We start from the raw sequence: 17,918 nt of genomic DNA on the forward strand, positions 1-17,918 counted from the left end.
GGAAATGTCCTCAAACAAGTGTCCCTGAGTCTATGGGATTAGACAGGGGTTGGGGACAGGATTTCTAAACTTCTCTTTGGAAGGAAACACTCAGACTTAAATAAGAGGACATAGTTGGTGGGAAATGACTTTTCAGAGAACCTGCATTTCTCATGCATCAGCCAACAATGGATGAGGGGATACACTCAGGACTGAGCTTCTGAAGAACCCGGACTCCAGCTCAGATCTCTATTCTGCCATCTTCATCAAGGATGAATGTATGACACATATACACCAGCTGCAACCAACTATTTGAAAGCCAAAATGAGGGGGAGGGTATTGCTCAAAGTGATAGAGCGCATGTTTAGCATGCATGAGGTCCTGGGTTCAATTCCCAGTACTTCCTCTAAAGAGTAAATAAATAAATAAATCTAATTACCCTCCCAAACCCCTAAAACCCAAAACAGTTGTAAGGAAATGGGTTGATTTTAATGCTTAATATTCATACTCTCCATGTTTCATTTTCACATTTTAGTACATTTACTAGGAGAAGCAACTGACCCGCCCCTCTATCTGATTCCAGTAGAAAATGCAGACTTAGGGGTCAGTGGTCCTGACTTCCGTATGTTAGAAATGAATTCCCACCTCCTCGGCCTCTGATTTCCTTCCTCACCTCCCTTTATCACAGCTTTTCTACAGAACATCTCTGTAACTTGAACTGAAAAATGGAGTCATCAATTTTATAGCCTTTCCTCTGCCACACAAAGAAGTAACTGCATGGCTAACATCCATGACAGCACCTCCCACAGTGCTTGCCTTATACCAAGTGCTCCAGAAACATTTTATTCTGAATACGGAATTCACTGCACCAAAAGGCAATTAAGGCAGAAAATAAATAGAAGCTTAGGAAAAGCTAGGTTTACTTTATCAATAATAGAAACACGAAGACATGAAGGGAATCGCCTTTTAGGTAAGTATGTTAGCATCAAAGGGGCTAAAGCTACCACCTCTCCACCCCCAGAGCAATAGAGAAGAACTGGGACCAATGATCTCTGTGCTGAGCTAGTACGATGGTTTCTGCTGTGAGGAAGTTGTTGAGGAAGAGTTCCAGATCGGCACACTCAGGGCTAAATGGTTTCGTTTCCATTCATCCTTTATTCCTCTTTCATGTGAAGGCTGTATTTCCACTCACAGTAAAAGGACACAGTAGCATGTTTTATCAAGAGCACTTGAATATGCAATCAAGCTACACTATTTGCTTTACGGAGTGAATATACACATGTAAAAGAACTGCTCTTCCCACTTACCATCTAGCAGGCAGAAGGGGCTAGATGGCGCCTGATTCTCTCACAAGTGGCCGTGTGAGCTCAGATGCCCCTGGACCTTTCAGACTCTCCTTCCTTCAACAGTGAAAAGCCTACTTTTAGAAGATTCTGTTTAAGAACCTGTTGGGGGAAACTTACTTGAAGGTGGCTAGGAGGGCCAACCCGCACCTGGCAGGGGCTGCCTATCCCACCACTGGTGCCACCTGCTCCCTGCATGGCCATGCTGGCCCCTGCGTGCAAGGCCTGCCCCACTTGGTGACTGGGCTTTCCAGGCTTCTAAGCAAGAACATTGGTTCCGCACACACTTTGGAACGTAGAAATCACACATGCTTGTACTTACAGTTAACATGCCAGGTCTAACCCCAGAGGGACAAGCTTTAAGAACCCCTTTGATCAGTCCTTACTGGTCACTACAAAGCAGAGGCTCACATCTCATGACCTTTGGAAATCCAACTGGGGTTTTAAAGATGTGAAGGCAGCCAGGTACAAAGCAGAGCAAATAAGTAGTATGTTGGGGAAGCAGCCTTTTCCAGCTCCAGGATCTGGCCATTCTCTGGAATTTACTAGTTTTTTTTTTAAACATCATTATTCTGCATTATTTCTGTACAGATTCAGCTTAGTGTTACATAAGTCACTGAAAGTACTTGGCCACATGGATCAAATCTTCCTGTCCAAAAGCCATTTTGTATTAGCAACTCTAGAGCATGTGGGGGCTTTAGTTGTCAAGATTAGGTTGGATATGATTGCTTTGATGTTTCCAAAGCAGAGAAGGCATGTCTAGCCTCAGAGTGGCTCTCAGCTGCCGATGGAGAGCACTGAAGCTCACAGGAGTGCCAATTACAGCAATTTTGTAAAAACGGGGCTGGAAAAGAAGCTGTCTTAGAACTTTATACCACTTACACAAACGGCGCACAGAAATGTTTCTTTAAACCATCCCCTTGTTCATGTTGACAGAACCCTCTCCCTTCCACTCTCAGGCCATCCCTCAATCCAGCACAGACATCAAGCCAAGATGCAAAGCACAGCTATTCTTTCCGGTATGCCTAACATTGGTACCAACTATATACCTAGCAGGCATCAATATTTGATGAACAGCAACAACAATCAAGAAGATAACACTATATTCTCAGTGAGAGCAGGCTGTCTACTCAAAAGCAGACAAAAGCCTGCAGTGGTTCCTTTAGGAAGACAGAAATCAAAAGGCTGATTCCTGTACTTCACTGGTCCACATAAAAATCAGAGTCGATGTTTTTCTGTCCTCCTTTTAAATGATCTTATTGTTGGTTGGTCCTGTAAACTTTGGGAATCTTTTGAAGTAATTACTATTATTCTTAGTCTGCAGCTGATTTAATAAACAACCTTGGGCACTGTTTTGAATTTCATTGTCCTGGAAAAAGCTCTCTCAACTTCGCAGCCCATGGAGATGATTAAAGGACTCATCAGGTAAGTAAGGAAAGTCAAAAAGCTCAAAATGAAAGGTGTGTATGAAGATGAAGACAATGATAATAATGAACATGACCACAGTAAGAGGATGAAGAGCCGAGTGAGGGCACACTTCTTACAAGAAAGTGTCCTCCTTGGTCTAGCAGCTTTACCCTAGTTTATTTCTCCCCCACCCCCAACTCTGTATCTTCTGAGCACCTGAGATTTATCTGCTGAGTGCTTGTGAATCCCAGGGAAATGGGGCCCAGCAAGTCAGTTCTAGGACAGCTCACAGCTTTATAACTCTGCTTATCTATCACAGCAAGAAGTACAGTGTCCTTCTCTTGACCTTCAGCAGCACAGAATCTCAACAAAAACAGGACTCAGGGTCATGTTTCTTTAATGTGTTTTTGAACCTTAGTAAAAGATTTAAGCTTATATCTACCAAATGACTGCAGTCTACAGAATCTGCAGTGCTGAAGTGAGAAAATACATCAGGACTTTCACAGTGAAGAAGACCCACTGTACTAAGACTCTGAAATGGGAGATGGGTTTGGTTTCTGCCTAACAGGTTCGTTAGTGGCCTTGATCATATAATTAGATCAAGGCGATGTCTTGGACACTAGGATACTGCTCACTCTGGGGAAAGTTTCGTTCCAAAGCAGGTATGACTTCCCACATTGACAGAAGACAGTGGGTCTTAACATTTCCAATGGACTGCTAGGTGTTTCCTTGTTCTCTGCTGGTCCGTGAACCACAGTCCCAGAGAGAAAAGAAGGCCAAGTAACAGCTGTCAGTTGCTCAGTACTGTCAGTAACCAGCTAGGTGACCGTGGGCAAGTTAATCACTTTTCCATGCACTGGTTTCCTCTCCATAACCAGACAGGTTGGGACTAGATGAGTTCTGAGACTTACGATTTCTGTATTTTGACTTAATACAGAATCCCAATCCCATCCCAACACTTAAGATATATAAACTTAGGACCTACCTCTCCTCCATATCTTAAGCCTGACCAGGAAAGTGACTTATTCTTTAGCACACGACTGTCACCATTTTCCAAAATCCACTGCAAGCTCTAAAAGACCGTTAAACTTCTCAGCTGTGGTCGCTAATCTGATGGCGACAGCATTACAGGAGGAAATGATTTTTCCTAACCCAAACCAACTGAGCTGTGATTGCAGGCAGAACGATTTCAAGGAGCTGCCCGGGAAGATAATGGGGAGATTCCCGGGGCTCCTGTTAATCACTAACACTCCACACACTGACGCGCTCATAAGCACAGTCACACTTAATCAGGGCGGACAGCCACGTCCTCCTGGGGCCGGGAGAAAATGACAGGAGCGTGACATCCACTCCGCAGGAGAGGTCAAGAGACCATGCAGAGCCTGCGCGAGAGGCAAAAGGCCTTGAAAATGAGTACTATCATTCTATCCCCCAGGGAGGAGAAACAGGAAAGCCGTGTCATTAGGAGGCGTCTCCAGTGGATGTTCCACACAAGGAGAAGACCACCCCCTTCCTTTCTGGCACTAGTCTGAATAGTGGTGGGACCCCCCGCCCCATCACCCTGGCAGTCCTTCCCAGTCACATAAGATTTGTTCCCTGAAGACCACCTCACTCCACACACAAAAATCAGCATTCCTTAATGCCTTTCCTCTTATTTGGTAGCTGGAGACACTCAAGTGCAGAGGTTCATGTGTCTTCTATGAGTTTCATGTAACAGACTTCAGTGGCCAAAACTCTGGACTGGGAGGCAGGAAGCCCAGTTCTTATCTTAATGGCACTATTGACTCCCTGTGCGACCAATGGCAATTTACTGCCCTGGACCCTTTTTTCCTCCAAATATAAAGTGGAGTCAATACTGATCAGACAAAGATACTAAGAGAGAAAAAAAAAAAAGGAAAATCTATGTCAAGTGACTGGGGCCATTCAGAGGTAAGGAGCTCTTCATACCCCAGGAACGATTATAGTAGAACCCATTTGCAAACAGGTCTTGGAGAACAAGGCTACTCCTCAGTGACGCAAGTTCCTGATGAAGATAATACAATGCAGTGGCTAAGAAGGTGAGCCCCAGAGTCCAGCTTTCTGGGTTCAGTTCTGACTCCACCACTTATTGTGAGTTATGTCCCTTGAGCATCCAGTTTCTCATCTATAAAATGAAGAGCATGGTGATACCTATCTCACAGCACTGCTGTGGGGATGAAATAAGACAACACATAGAAAGAGTTTAGAACGGTCACAGACACAGTCAGCAAGCAAAAGCGATTAGCTATTACCATCTTACTTAATATAAGGCTACAACTTGGATAATTCAGAGTATTACTCTAAACTATAGGCGATTAGCTGGTGGTATGTTATCCTCCTGCAACATTGTGCTATCAAGCTTCTATTGAAAGCCCAACTGAAAAAAATCAGCTCAAGATGAGAACCACATTGGCTGCATATGTGAGTAACTAAAGGCAGAGCCACAGGTATGGAATAACAACTGTGCCGGGAGCCAGGTTCAGGGAGGAGCTGCGACACCTGACCTAGGTTCTCAACCAGCAGAAAAGGCAACCCTGTTCCCCGTAGTGAAGGTAAAGGGAAATGCGCCTTGGATGCACACACAGGGGACATGATGGGATGTGAACAGCAGTAACCAAAGCCCTGACATAGCAAGGAGCTCATACAAGGCTTTCCTACACTATGAGCAACAAGAGGGCTCTGTGAGTACCTGGGTCTCCTGGCTTCCAGTCAAGGGACCCCCCTTTTGACCTCCAACAATCCAGAAACAACCCTGTAAGACGTGCTTCCTCGGGGCATATAGTCCTTTCCTCCTCACCTCTTAGGTATTTCTATCATTTGCCAATTAAAACTCCTTCCCAAGCTATTATCTCCCCAAACCAGAAGTGCCCTACAAAAAGGTAAATCACCAAATCTGGAGACTAACCAGGATAAATGTACAAAACCTTGCAGACGTGTTCCCCACCCCTCCCCAATTCTGCTTCCTTTGCTGAACAATTAATTCACTTCTCTTTCCTGGCTTGGAAACTAGCCCTTCTATCTACAGCTCGGCAGTAATGGGGCTCACAGCCCAGGCTGTCTGGAAACAATTCCTTCAGCTGCATGGCTACAGGCCAGCAAAGGGCCTGAGAACCAGCTCTAAAGGGTTACAGCCTCAGTAGGTGAGGGTGAAAGGGATATAAAAAATAAGAGCCAGAGACCAGGATTAGCTGAGAGCCATGAGACATGGGAAAAGCTGATATGATAGGGAACCAGATGACTGCTCCTTTGTCACTGGGTAATAAGAACTTAATTCTATGCTCCATGTGAAGGTTAAGGTGCCAGTGGGCACTGTTCTTAGACTCAGGTTTTGGCAGAAGAACTGGATGACCCCACTGTGTTTTTGCTGCTGCACTAGATCAGATGGCAAAGCAAATATAATGATCTCCTTTACCTAGATTTCCTGCTCGCAATTCTTTTGTTCTGCATGTCTCCCTGGTTCTGGGCAGGTCATTTAATCTCTCTGAACCTTAATCTACTCGTCCGTAAAACTAGGGGTGAAAATTACCTGTCTTAACTTCTTCACATAGATTTTTGTAAGGATCAAGTAAAATTAAATATTAAAGCACTCTATAAACTAAAATGTGCCATTTGTAACTAATAAATTTCAAGGTCCACATGATCCAGTCTCTGGACAAAAGTAAGTCAGACTCAAATGAATATAGTTGAGCACTTAACATGAATTCAGGGAAATTCTAGTCTTGAGTTCCTTCTGTCAAAGAACATTACAGATGATCCAATTCACAACTCTCAGGAACACTTTGTACTTCCTTTTCTTTCCTCCCCAGATGCACTACACCTCAAAGCCACATAAGGGCCTTTCACTCTCCCTAACCCTAAATTCTCATCCGCAGCCCCTCTGGCTTTTCTTTCTCTCCCTCTCCTCCTCCTCTTTCTATCAGCTCGACTTTGCCCCACTTACACTTTATGCCTTCTCAACTGTACTACTGTCTAGAAACGAAGTCTGGCAACTTGCCCCCTTTTCCTTCCATCTTTCAAATTCTAGCTCTTTCCATCCAAGGTCATGATTTGCATTGAAAAGTCTGGGAACAGGTGGGTAAGAGCACAAATGTCCTTAGAGGAAGAGGCTGAACCACGAAGTATAACTCTCTTTGTGGAGCTAGGGTGGGGGCCAGAATAATTATGATAGTAAATCTGGACCCTGTCATGTATTATTATTATGCCCACTTGGCAAGGTACCTACAAAGCTATTAAAGATATCTTACGGCATACGATGCATTAAGATGTCACACAGCATCAGGCAAGGGCAAGCAGGAAGGGATGTGGAAGTGGCCTGCATAGAAAGCCAGGCTTAGTGGCTTGTGTCTAGAATGGTATATCTGCAAGGGACCTTAGAGGCATAAATAGAGTGTTTCCCAAAATCTCTTCTGCAGAAAAATAATTCCCAAGGTATTATCACAAATACATGGGAAAAAACATGATTCCATGGCTAAATCAGTTTGAGAAATGCTAGGTTAAAGTTAAATGGATTTCGCTAATTTTAGGACTTCCCAGAAAATTGAAATAAAATAGTTTTACATGTAACACTTTGGATGGTAAATGTCTTACAGGCTACATTTTAGGAAATGCTAATTTTGACTCTCCTCCTTGTTTTACAGACAAAGAAGCCAAGACCCATGGGGGATAGTGACCCACACAACATCACTTGGGGTTCCAGGCGTGACGAGGCGCTAGATTCCAGGTTTCCAAAACCGCAGTATCGTGTGTTAGACTCCTGAACGGGTGACAGAAAGGAAGCATACCTCTACAGAATTGCAAAAGTTGCATTTACTCAAGCATCAAGGCTGCTATACCAAAATAACTATCCAGGACGACCAATATCACATGCAAAGTCTAAGCTAGATGCCACATGTCACATTTGGGGGCCAATGACCAGTACACAGAATTATGATGAAGGTCACCTTAGTGACCTTCATTGCTTCTTTCCTACTGCACCCCATGGTGAGCATCACTCCTGGTACCAACCCAGCTCACTCATCCAATGGTTGAGATCTCTCCAGCTGTTCGCATCCAACTAAGTACAAAGTTCAAATGAAACTAAGAGAATTTCATTATATAGGAGCAATGACAGACTAGTGAGTTTATTCCCCTCAAGTTCGCATTAAAATAGCCACCTACAAATCTTATCCCTCTATCAACAGGGAGACAAGTCAATGTTGGGAGCACTCTGGTTCCGTCAGAGGAAAGTAAGAGATGACCAATGACTGCCCCTTTACCTTCTTCTTGGATTTAAAGACGTTACACCTGAAGATATTGCTGGCACCATCTCGAGCGATATAGCTGAAGATCTTCAAGTCTTGGGAATCATGAGAGACGTAGAAGATCCTATAGGAAGAGCAACAGAAAAATGCACTGAAAATGGCATTAGGTTCAAATCTCCAACAAGGAAACCTCTGCTTATGGACACTGAAGACAGAGCTCACTCAAGTCAAGTTTGTAGAGAAAATCATCTTCTTATGAAAGCCACAATACAGGAGGCACTGTCAGCAGGTCCACTAACCCTCCAGATCTGGAAGAGTGGGCATGGGTAGGACGGAGACCCCACACTATTACTAGGCAGCAAATCTGTCCTGGTAATAATGTGTTAGAACGAAAAAATCATTCCCAACCTTATCAGACCAATAAATCTGCATCTAACCAAGGGAAATGGGAGCAAGTTTCCAGATACCTGTTCACAGTTCCAAATGAGAAGACCTAGGGAACCAGCAACATTAACCACACTGGGAGAGACTAAGAAACCCTGCTTCATTATCGTAGGTCCCTCGGTGATAGTGACTTCACTTCCGGTCCCTCTCCATCAGGCCCACGGCTTCCATGGAATTCATTCCATCACTCAACCCATCCCCCTGAGTGCACTCGGTGGGCCAGGCACCATCCCAGAAGCCAGGGGCACCAGTGATGAGTGCTATGAAGAAAAATAAGGGACAGAGCTTGATGGGGGCTGCTGTTTTAGACAGGGTGGCCTCACCGAGAGGCAGAGGCCTCATCACGTGAGGGAGCCAGTCACAGGACTATGTGGGCAAAAGCACTGCGGGAAGTGGGAACAGCGAGCTGCAAAGCCCTGTGGTGTTCAGAAGGTGTTCTAAGCGCTCAAGAAATGGCCAGAAGGTCAGCGCAGCTTGACCTCAGAGTGCGTGTGGTCAGCGACAGCGTCAGAGCAGCAGCCAGAGGCCAGAACGTAGGCGGCCGTGAAGGTCAGGGACTGTACTCCAAGTGACAAGAGAAGCCATTGGAGGCTCTTGAGCAGAGGGCAGACTTCCTAATGCTTTAAACTAAAGGCTCACTCTGGCTGCTGTGGTGGAGATGGGGGAAGAGGCAGAGGGAAAGACTAGAAAATTGGGACACATAAGCAAGCCCTGACAGCGGACTCTCGGCGGAGATGGCGGGGGTGGTCCTAGGACAGGGTGCCCCAGAACCACGAGGGCTGAGTTTTGTCGGCATGGGGCAGGGGAGGGAAGTATCGGGGACACAGCAGTGGAACTGATTTTGGGTGATCCAAGGTTCTGATAAACCCTCTGGGGCCACATTATTTCCATAAAACATCTCTTCCTCAGAAACAACACTGGTAACTTCCATCCCGGGATTTAACAGGTCTGATCTGCTTTAGTCAGTGCTGTGTAGTAGAAAGAGAATGGAATTTAGAGTCATACGCACATCTCGGCCCCTCACTACAACTATGACAAGACTCAGCAGCTCAGTCTTCTTATCTGTAAAATGGGACTATCAATAGTAACACCTTGCAGGTTGTTGGGAAGGTCAAATAATGAGTAAAATGCCTTTTTACTTCTCCTTACCGATACAGCCTCTAAGAGGTCTTTTTATTGAGATTCCCACCCAGGACTCCAAGAAGCCTGAGAGGGACAGTCAAAAGAAAAGTGATGCAGAGAGGAGAACAATCCTGGGAAGAAACCCAAGTTCACCCTGGGGACCACAGTGTCTACACTGAACTCTGCTAGAAGTCATTTCAGTTCATCTCACAGGCCCACCAACTCTAAATGACGCTGAAACAGAAGTTACGTTTGTTTCATGTGGCTTCTAAGGAACCTAATCTAACGTTATGGGGCCCACAGAGTCCCCTACCCATCTAGTGACACCGAAGTGTCCTCCTAACATGGAAGGGACAAACCAGCAACCTCACCGCAGCAGCCCCTGCCTGAGCACCGGGCCCGCCCAGCCAGCCCTTCCCGACAAGCCCTCCTGGTCTTCACTGCAGGCTTCTCAAACTCATCATGCCTGCAGCTGAATTCATCATCTCCTCTGTAATTCTCCAGGCAAGCATGGCCTTCCTTCTCCCAAGCCCCCTCCTGACGAGGGGCACCGTGTCCACTCGAGCCAGAAACCTGGATAACATCCCTGCTCCTTCCTCCCCGTTCCCCAGTACCTGTCAGTCACGACCAAGGCCTCTGCAGCCTGCCTCCTTCACATGCCTCTTCAGCATTAAAAAGAAATGTCCTTTTTTTCCCCCTTCAACTCCCTGGCACTGCCTTAGTCCACCTGTCCTTGCTGTTCACCTGATTTTGCAGCCCACCTAGTCTCTCTCTGCTTCCTAGCTCATCTACACTAACCCACTCTCGACACTGCTAGCAAAGTGGTCTTTTTAAAAACACAAACTATATATCCCATTATTTTCCTCTAAAAATCATTCAAAGACTTCCTACTGCCCTCCAGATCAAGTGCAAACTCCTCAGCGTGAAGTTTCTACCTTTCTACTTTCATGTCTCTCCAGAGGCCTGACCTACATAGCCCTTTGGAATTAGTCGCATGTATCAGCCTGCCTGTGCAACTGCGGTGACACTCTTGGCATCCTTTGAGACTCGTCTCAGAGAAGCCTTCCCTGCCCACCCTGCCCCCAAGTGTGAGCTGCTGAACCCCTGGGGCTCACCTTAACCACAGCACATACATCACACTATGTTGTTTATGCTGAAGCTCCTGCAGGAATGAGGACCACATCCCGGTATTCCAGCGCCAGCATGGTGACTGGAGGTTCCTAACGCCTGCTTAGGAGGGAGGAAGGTGTCCTTACTGTCGGTAAGCACCCATCATGTGGCCCGGCTAGTCATTTCCCCCCAGTAAGACAGGTCCAGTTAGTTCAGATGCATCATACATAAAATTCCTTTGATTTCCGAGTTTTTCATTTATTATTACACACTACCCCAAGGACTGAGAACTGGATTTAAAACTGACAGAGCAGATATGAGTGCCGACTGGCATGACAGCAAGACAGACATGAAAGGCATTCAGGGATGGCAGCAAGCTAAGGTTAACTTTACCTTGGTAGGCAAAGCACATTTTTAGCAAATATGATGACCACTTGGGCATGGAGGCAGCCACTCTCTTTGGACTGGAGCTCTCTGGGGACTGCCCTGTTATGTCAGAGTTCAGAAACTCAAATGTCTAGTTATTAAAAGTAAATAACCTCTAGCTATTAATGAAAAAGGATATGAAAACAAATACATGTATGTATATGCATGACTGGGATATGATGCTGTGCACCAGAAATTGACACACTGTAACTGACTGTACTTCAACAAAATTAATAAATAACCTCTAGCCAACCAAAAAGTCAACTAGTTAGAGCTTAGAAAAGTGTCCACCAACACAGTCAAGAAGCAGGAAGTCTTTCCATGTGACCCTATTTACCAACCAATTAATAGATCAACAGATTAAGGCCTTAGGTCCAAATTTCCAGATCTAGAATTATGTTCCAAGAATCCTTACTCCTTCATACTTTGTTTGTTTTGCTTTTGTTTCTAAGAACTGTGACTCTTTGTGTTGGGGGTGGGGACTTGCGTAAGCACTCAAGAGAAGAAAGATTTCCCTTTTCCCTTCCTACAGCGTTATCCTTAAGTCTAGTGCAATTCTGATCCTGCTTCTAAAAAGTATCTCAATTTTCGCAGCTTCCAGTATAATTATCAAGGGTAGGATACCAAAGTGGTTCACACAGTGTTAATAATGATTCCTAAGGTTTATTAGGTTTGTTTCCCCTCCAAATTCCTTAAGTTTTTTTATTTCAAACTACGTATAGATTTATAATTTTCACTCATTAATGGAACTGTTATGCTTCCATAGTAATAAACTTTTCTGCAGATTGTCATGGCCATAAATGACTGAAATATTTAAACAGTATCTTGGAGAACCTGAATTTGGGGTTTACTGTCATGTTGAAATGTAAGTTGACAAAGAGAGAAAGAGCCACTAGACTCACCACCCACACCCTCTTCCCCACTTCCTACTGGGAAGTGGCTATTAATCTACAGGTTAACTTGTTTCTGTTAGGAACACAGGGAAAACAGAATACAGAGTACAAAGAGACCTGTGCAGCCATCAGGCCTGTCTAACCCAGCACCCCTCTCATTCAGCACTCGTCCGCGGTGTGCAAATCACTCCTGTGAGAGTACCTGCTTCCCTCACCCTTTCTAGGAGCTTCTAATTCTTTGGAAATTACCCCTTACATTGATCAGAAATCTACCAGCAGGAATACGGTGGAGGGAAGGGGTTGAAAATACTGACCCTGGTGTGGGACAGACCTGAGTTTTAGGCCAGGCTGTGCCACTTTCTAGCTGTGAGAGCCTGGTCATCACCTCGACTTCCTTGTGGTTCTTCACCTTTGAAACGGCGATGGTCACAGTCCATACCTCATTCATGGGGTTTAGAGAATGAATGGATACAGAACGATCAGCACGTAGCAAATGGTTAATAAATGGTAGCCACTGTTAGTTCTTGCGCACTGGGGCCAATCCTTTTTCTGAATGGCAACCATTCGAACATTTGGAAACAACCACTGTTTTTGTACTTACTCCTCTTATTTTTTAAAGTGATACACTTCTTCCTGCAAGAGTTCCTCACCTGGCCCACTTTCCAGACCCCTCATTGCTCTGGTAGGTTTGTACTGTGGCAAGAGTGGGCTTTGGAAGGAGAGAGATCTGGGTTCAAGTCTTAGCTTTGCCATTAGATGTTGGTCTCATGTAAACTACTCAGTTGGCATAACCCTTTCATTCCTCATCTGAAACAGGCAGATTCATGATGTCATCATAGAATTAAGTATTAAAACACGCTCCCAACATTTAACACAATGCCCAGCACATGCTGAGTTGCTTGCTCAGTAAATAAGAGTTCTGTCTTCCTCGTTAACCTTCTCTGTACATACCCCAACTTGCTAATGACTCTTAAAATGCAGCGCACAGAACTGAATACATATTCCTAAAGGGATGAAAACATCACAGAGTGAATTTGAGTAAATATTTTCTACGGCCTAGAACTGAATTTTTAGCAAAGCATCTCTCATCACATTTTTTTTCTTTAGTTACAGCATCTCATTGCTTCCTCACATGGTGGTCAATTCAAACATTCAAAGCTAATTTGCACAACTGCTCTCCAGGCAGATTTCCTAAGCATACTTGGTCATTGGTTTTGAGGACTGGCTCCTAGTGATCACTATTTCCTTTTCCAAGCTCTCACGGATTATCTGCTTAATGATCTCTTCTAGAATTTTGCCCAGGGGCAGTAACAAGTTCACCAGTGACTCCTAGACCCAGACTTCCCCTCTTCCTAAAAAGTGAAATGTCTTATTCTTGTAATCCTCTCATATCTCATCCATTCCTCATGATTTTGCAATCACCTTCTTTAGGACTCCAGGGTCTAAGTGATCGAGGCCTGGACACACTTAAAGGAGTGAGGGACGTGTGCCATTTTCCTCATGGTTTTTGAACTTCTTCAATTTTTTAAAGTCACTTATGTCTCAGTGTTTCTAGTTTGAAGATTAGACAGTTCTCTACTATAGGGAAAAAAAGGAGAGACATGGTTAGAACAACGGGACTTGAGAATTTCCCTCGGTCATGTGCTTCTCTCTTGTCACACGTCTTCCCTCTCATCTTCAGCCTTTTCCATGAGTCCAGTGCATTCAGAGATTCAGTTCCACAGCACCTTTCCATACTGTATACTTTTCAAAGAGTATTTTATGGTGGTCACATGATTTTTCTTCATGGTCTCACCTTTTTGGACCCAACTGGAACCAATTATGTTGTGCTTCTGTCTTAAGTTCTCGTCTCTTGCTCTGTCATTATCCCTCTCTCTGAATGTAATAAACTCTAAAATGCATGGCCCTGTCCCCCCCCCCAGGTGCTACTATTCTGCCCCTATTGCCCCTCATTTCCATGGGGATTGCCTGGTGACTTTGGGACCCACAGGCTACAGAGAACATGAAAGGTCCTGAGTCACCTGCAAAGTCTCCTGAGCTCCCCCATCTAAGACTCACAGACACAGAGCTCCGCAGTGGAGTCTCCATGCCAACTCCTGCTCAAAACCCGCTGGGCCTCACCTGGCCGGCAGGGGCCTGCCACAAGCACAAAGCACAGAACTTGCAGACAGAGGATCCAGACCTGCCGTGGGGCCCAAGCAAAGTCTTGTCCTTCTCTCAGCCCCAGTCCTTAAAGTGAGAGCAAAAAAAAATCTCTCTCATAGTGGCTGTACAGTTCTGGAATGGGCAAATATTGAGAATGGATGAGACAGGAGATGGATAAATACACTGTAACCCATTGTACAAATACTTTAAAACTGTGGAAATAACTATAGAAAAGGCAAATGGAAGAACAAAGAGAAACCACCACTGTTGCCCCAACATCACCATCTCTCTGGGGGTTCTCCAGTTTGAACATGGAGCAGAGATTTTTCTTAAGCCCCTGGAAGGCTTGGGCACCCCTAACCCATAAAGACACATGGAAATGAACCAAGATTGATGAGGTAAAGCCATCAAGGAACTCACTGATGGTGAAGGCAGAACCCAGGGGGCCTTCTCAAAGCAAAACCTCTGGGAGAAGCAGCAGCACAGTGTGAAAAACCAGAAGACAGAAAACAACTAACCTGCTGCTCGAGACCAGCTGAGGGTGGCACAGCCATGAAGCATGGTCCTTGGAAAACCCAGCACAACCCCTGCCCACAGGAGCAAGGATTCCCTAAGCAGCTCATGTGATTTCTGTGGGTTTCCCAAAGGAATGTGTTATCCTTAGAGGGCCTCGGGAGAATATTAGGAAAGGTGATAGTTTGGAGCGAGGCCCCTTAATGCTTTGCTAACAGAACCACATCTGAATCTATAGCAATGAGCGTGGCACCCCACCCCAGCCCCACCCGCACCCCAGCCCCTGCTCCCGTGTGCTGCCCGAACGCGGTGTCTTTTTCTCTTCCCACCCAGCCCTGAAGCACTCACGCAGTTTCACACTCCCGCCCCTGGTCATCTTCCTTCTCCCATGTCTTATTTTCAATCTAAACTTTCGATAGAATTGTCCATCTTGATTTTTTTTTTATTACTGCTTTGATCTGATGATCTTTCCTTCCCACTGTGTTTTCAGGGCTCTTGATCACTTCAGCCGGTTTTCTTTTATTAGAAGTTAGTTCAACGACCATCTGCTTCATCCTCCACTTCAGCCATTCTTGATTTGAGGACTGCCTCCCTCAGACTTGATTTTCTCTTGGCCTGAAGGAATGGGGACCAGCTCGTGAAGTGGTGCCGCAGTTGCTCATAACTGGCCTCTTTACTCCACAGACATCTGAGGTGCTGGGATACATGGTCCAAGGTCTTCCTGTCACCTTAACCGGGCCATACGTCACAGACCTGCCTCGACACAGCATGACCTGGAAAGAAGCCTAGGAGTCCAGGGCTGGGAGAGACCTTGTGAGACAGTCAAGCCCACCTCTTCAACGGCAGGCAGAGAAATACAAGTATTACAGCTGACTTCTAAGGCTTCTTCAAGGCAAAACATTATGCAAATGTTATTTAAATTATTACTACAACTATCCACTGTGAACCTTAAGAAATAAGCCATCAATTGAATTTTAAAACCTAGTGAGAGACAGACAAACACACATTTATCTTTCGAAAGTCTAGTGAAGGCACCCTCTCTGCCTATCTCAGCAGTTAATTTATGTTTTAATTTCACAGCTGTTAAAAAGTTCGTTCTTACATCCCCCTAAATCTCCCCTGGTTTACTTGAATCAACCACAAACCGCCAGACAGCACTTTCTAAATGTCAAGGGTTGTGCTAAGTTAATTTCCTCTTGTTCACTACTTGACAGGCAGGCAAACAACAGGCCAGTGTCCCTTGCAAAACCACAACAATCCTTCCGTGTATTTCAAGGCTTCAGTTTCTCTGCAGTACTGGTAATTTCTCCAAAATAACTGTCACCTGCTGTTGGCTTTCAAGAACCAAACCCATTTATACAAACTGCCAATTCTTCCTTCTCTGCTTCTGTGTTATCTGGGCTCACACACTTGGCATGCTCAAGTTTTCTGAGGTCAGCCATCCTTCCTACACTTCTGAGCATCCTCAGGTTTCCTGGAGACTCTTGCTCAGAGACACAGCTTTCCTTACAGAAATGGAGAGTGGAGAGAATACACCACACACTGCAGACAGAAGGGGCGCTGCTTTGACTGGTGTGTGCGAGGGGAGTCTTGCTTAGAAAGCCCCATGAACAATCTGTCCTCTTGCTTTCAAGACAGAGAATGCTTCCCTTCTTTAAGTGGTACATGGAGAGAAGGTTTAGTCATAAATCTTCCCAAAGTAAAATACACTGTAATCAAAATTCACACCCTCTCTTACCCACTCCCCGTACCCCGTGACGTCCCTATGATCCTGTGGAGTAACAGCACTGACAGCAGAGCCGCAAAGCCTCAGCCAAGGTTGCAGCTCTTCGACTCTCTCAAAGCTCTGAGTTTTAGTTTTCTTAACTGCAAAATGGCACAAGAAGAGGCTCACAGGATTGTTACGGGAATCAAATGACATGATTTATACATAGTGCCTGGCACACAGTAGGTGCTCAAAAAAACTTGCGGTGATCAATCAAGAATATTTGCGAATCTAGGGTATGGCTCTCATGTGCCAGGCACGGCTCTCATCACTTTATAGGTAAAAACTTGCTTAATCTTCACCACCTTATGAGGTAGGTACTGTCACTGTACCCATGTTATCAATCAGGAAACAGAGGGCTTAGTCACCTTTCTCAAGGTCACTTAGCTATTGGGCATCTGTATTCGTTTCCTAGGGCTTCTGTAACAAATTACCACAAACTGGATGGGTTAAATTTAATCTCTCACAGCTCAGGAGGCCAGAGGACAGAAAGCAAGATGTTCACAAGGTTAGTTTCTCCTAGAGTCTCTGAGAGCGACTCCACTCCATGCCTCTCTCCTAGCGTCAGGTGGTGGCGGCAATTCTTGGCATTCTTTAGCTTTGCGTTGCATCACTCCAGCATGCTGCCTCCCCATCGTCACATGGCCTTCCGCCCTGCATCTCCCCTCTATGCGTCCATCTCCAAATTTCTCTCTTCTTATAAGAACACCAGTTATTACACCTAGGGCTCACTCTAATGCACTATGACCTCGTCTGAACTCGATTACATCAGCTAAGTCCCTACTGCCAAATAAAGTCACGTTCACAGGTATCACGAGTTAGGACTTCAACATACCTTTCTGAAGAACACAGTCTGACCCGCTACAGTCTCGGAGACAGAATTTGAACCCTGGCCACCTTAACCAAGTTAACATCCACATTATCTGCTTAGCTGACTAATGACTGTCAAATACTGTTTGACTATTAGATTGTCATTACTACAACTGTTATCTCTATATCCAGCTAGAAGTTGGTGCTATGGCACATTTATGCCACCTAGGAACCCCTGAATGTTCTTATTCCAGATAATTTTCCAAGGCCTGGGTGCCTTTAGAGATCCTTTATAGTCAAAACCTTCATTCTCTTGTGGGTAAGATCTTCGCTGGACACCTGAGTGAGTGGTGCTTAATTGCTTTGCTCTCCCTGACGGCCGCCTTCCTTCCAAGTGTCTTCAGATAAACCAACCCAGGAATACTATACAGGTCTAAGGACAGCTTAGCCTTTCCAAGGGCAGCCTTTAAAGGACCCATTCAAGCTTCCCAGGACTCATTCCATAACACACTCTGTACTCAGCTCTAATCCCTCACCCTCAGGCCACTTGCTCAGCACATGGGGAACCTCATGTGCTGGGACAGGAAATGAAGAGAGGGCACTCCCCGCCTCCCCAGGGCTCGAGGTATGCCTGGCTGGCAACGTCCAGATACTTGTCTTCCCTAACATTTTTCTTTCTGACTGCTCTGACCTGCTTGCCTGA

General features: G+C 45.3%; 1 protein-coding gene across 7 annotated transcripts in view; it reads right to left on the reverse strand.

Moving 5' to 3' along the window:
* Positions 1–17,918, reverse strand: part of LOC102546089 (carboxyl-terminal PDZ ligand of neuronal nitric oxide synthase protein) — a 279,781-nt gene that overhangs the window by 44,086 nt on the left and 217,777 nt on the right. For 6 of the 7 annotated variants that reach the window (XM_006209048.4, XM_006209047.4, XM_072946224.1 and 3 more), the window contains one exon: positions 8,003–8,111. The exons of the other annotated variant lie outside the window; for it this stretch is intronic. In XM_006209048.4, coding sequence (XP_006209110.2) covers positions 8,003–8,111 — 109 coding nt within the window. The remainder of the gene's footprint in view (positions 1–8,002; positions 8,112–17,918) is intronic. 7 annotated transcript variants of the gene reach the window in all.

Source organism: Vicugna pacos, chromosome 21 (genome assembly GCF_048564905.1).
Source record: "Vicugna pacos chromosome 21, VicPac4, whole genome shotgun sequence".
NCBI classification, from domain to species: Eukaryota; Metazoa; Chordata; class Mammalia; order Artiodactyla; family Camelidae; genus Vicugna; species Vicugna pacos.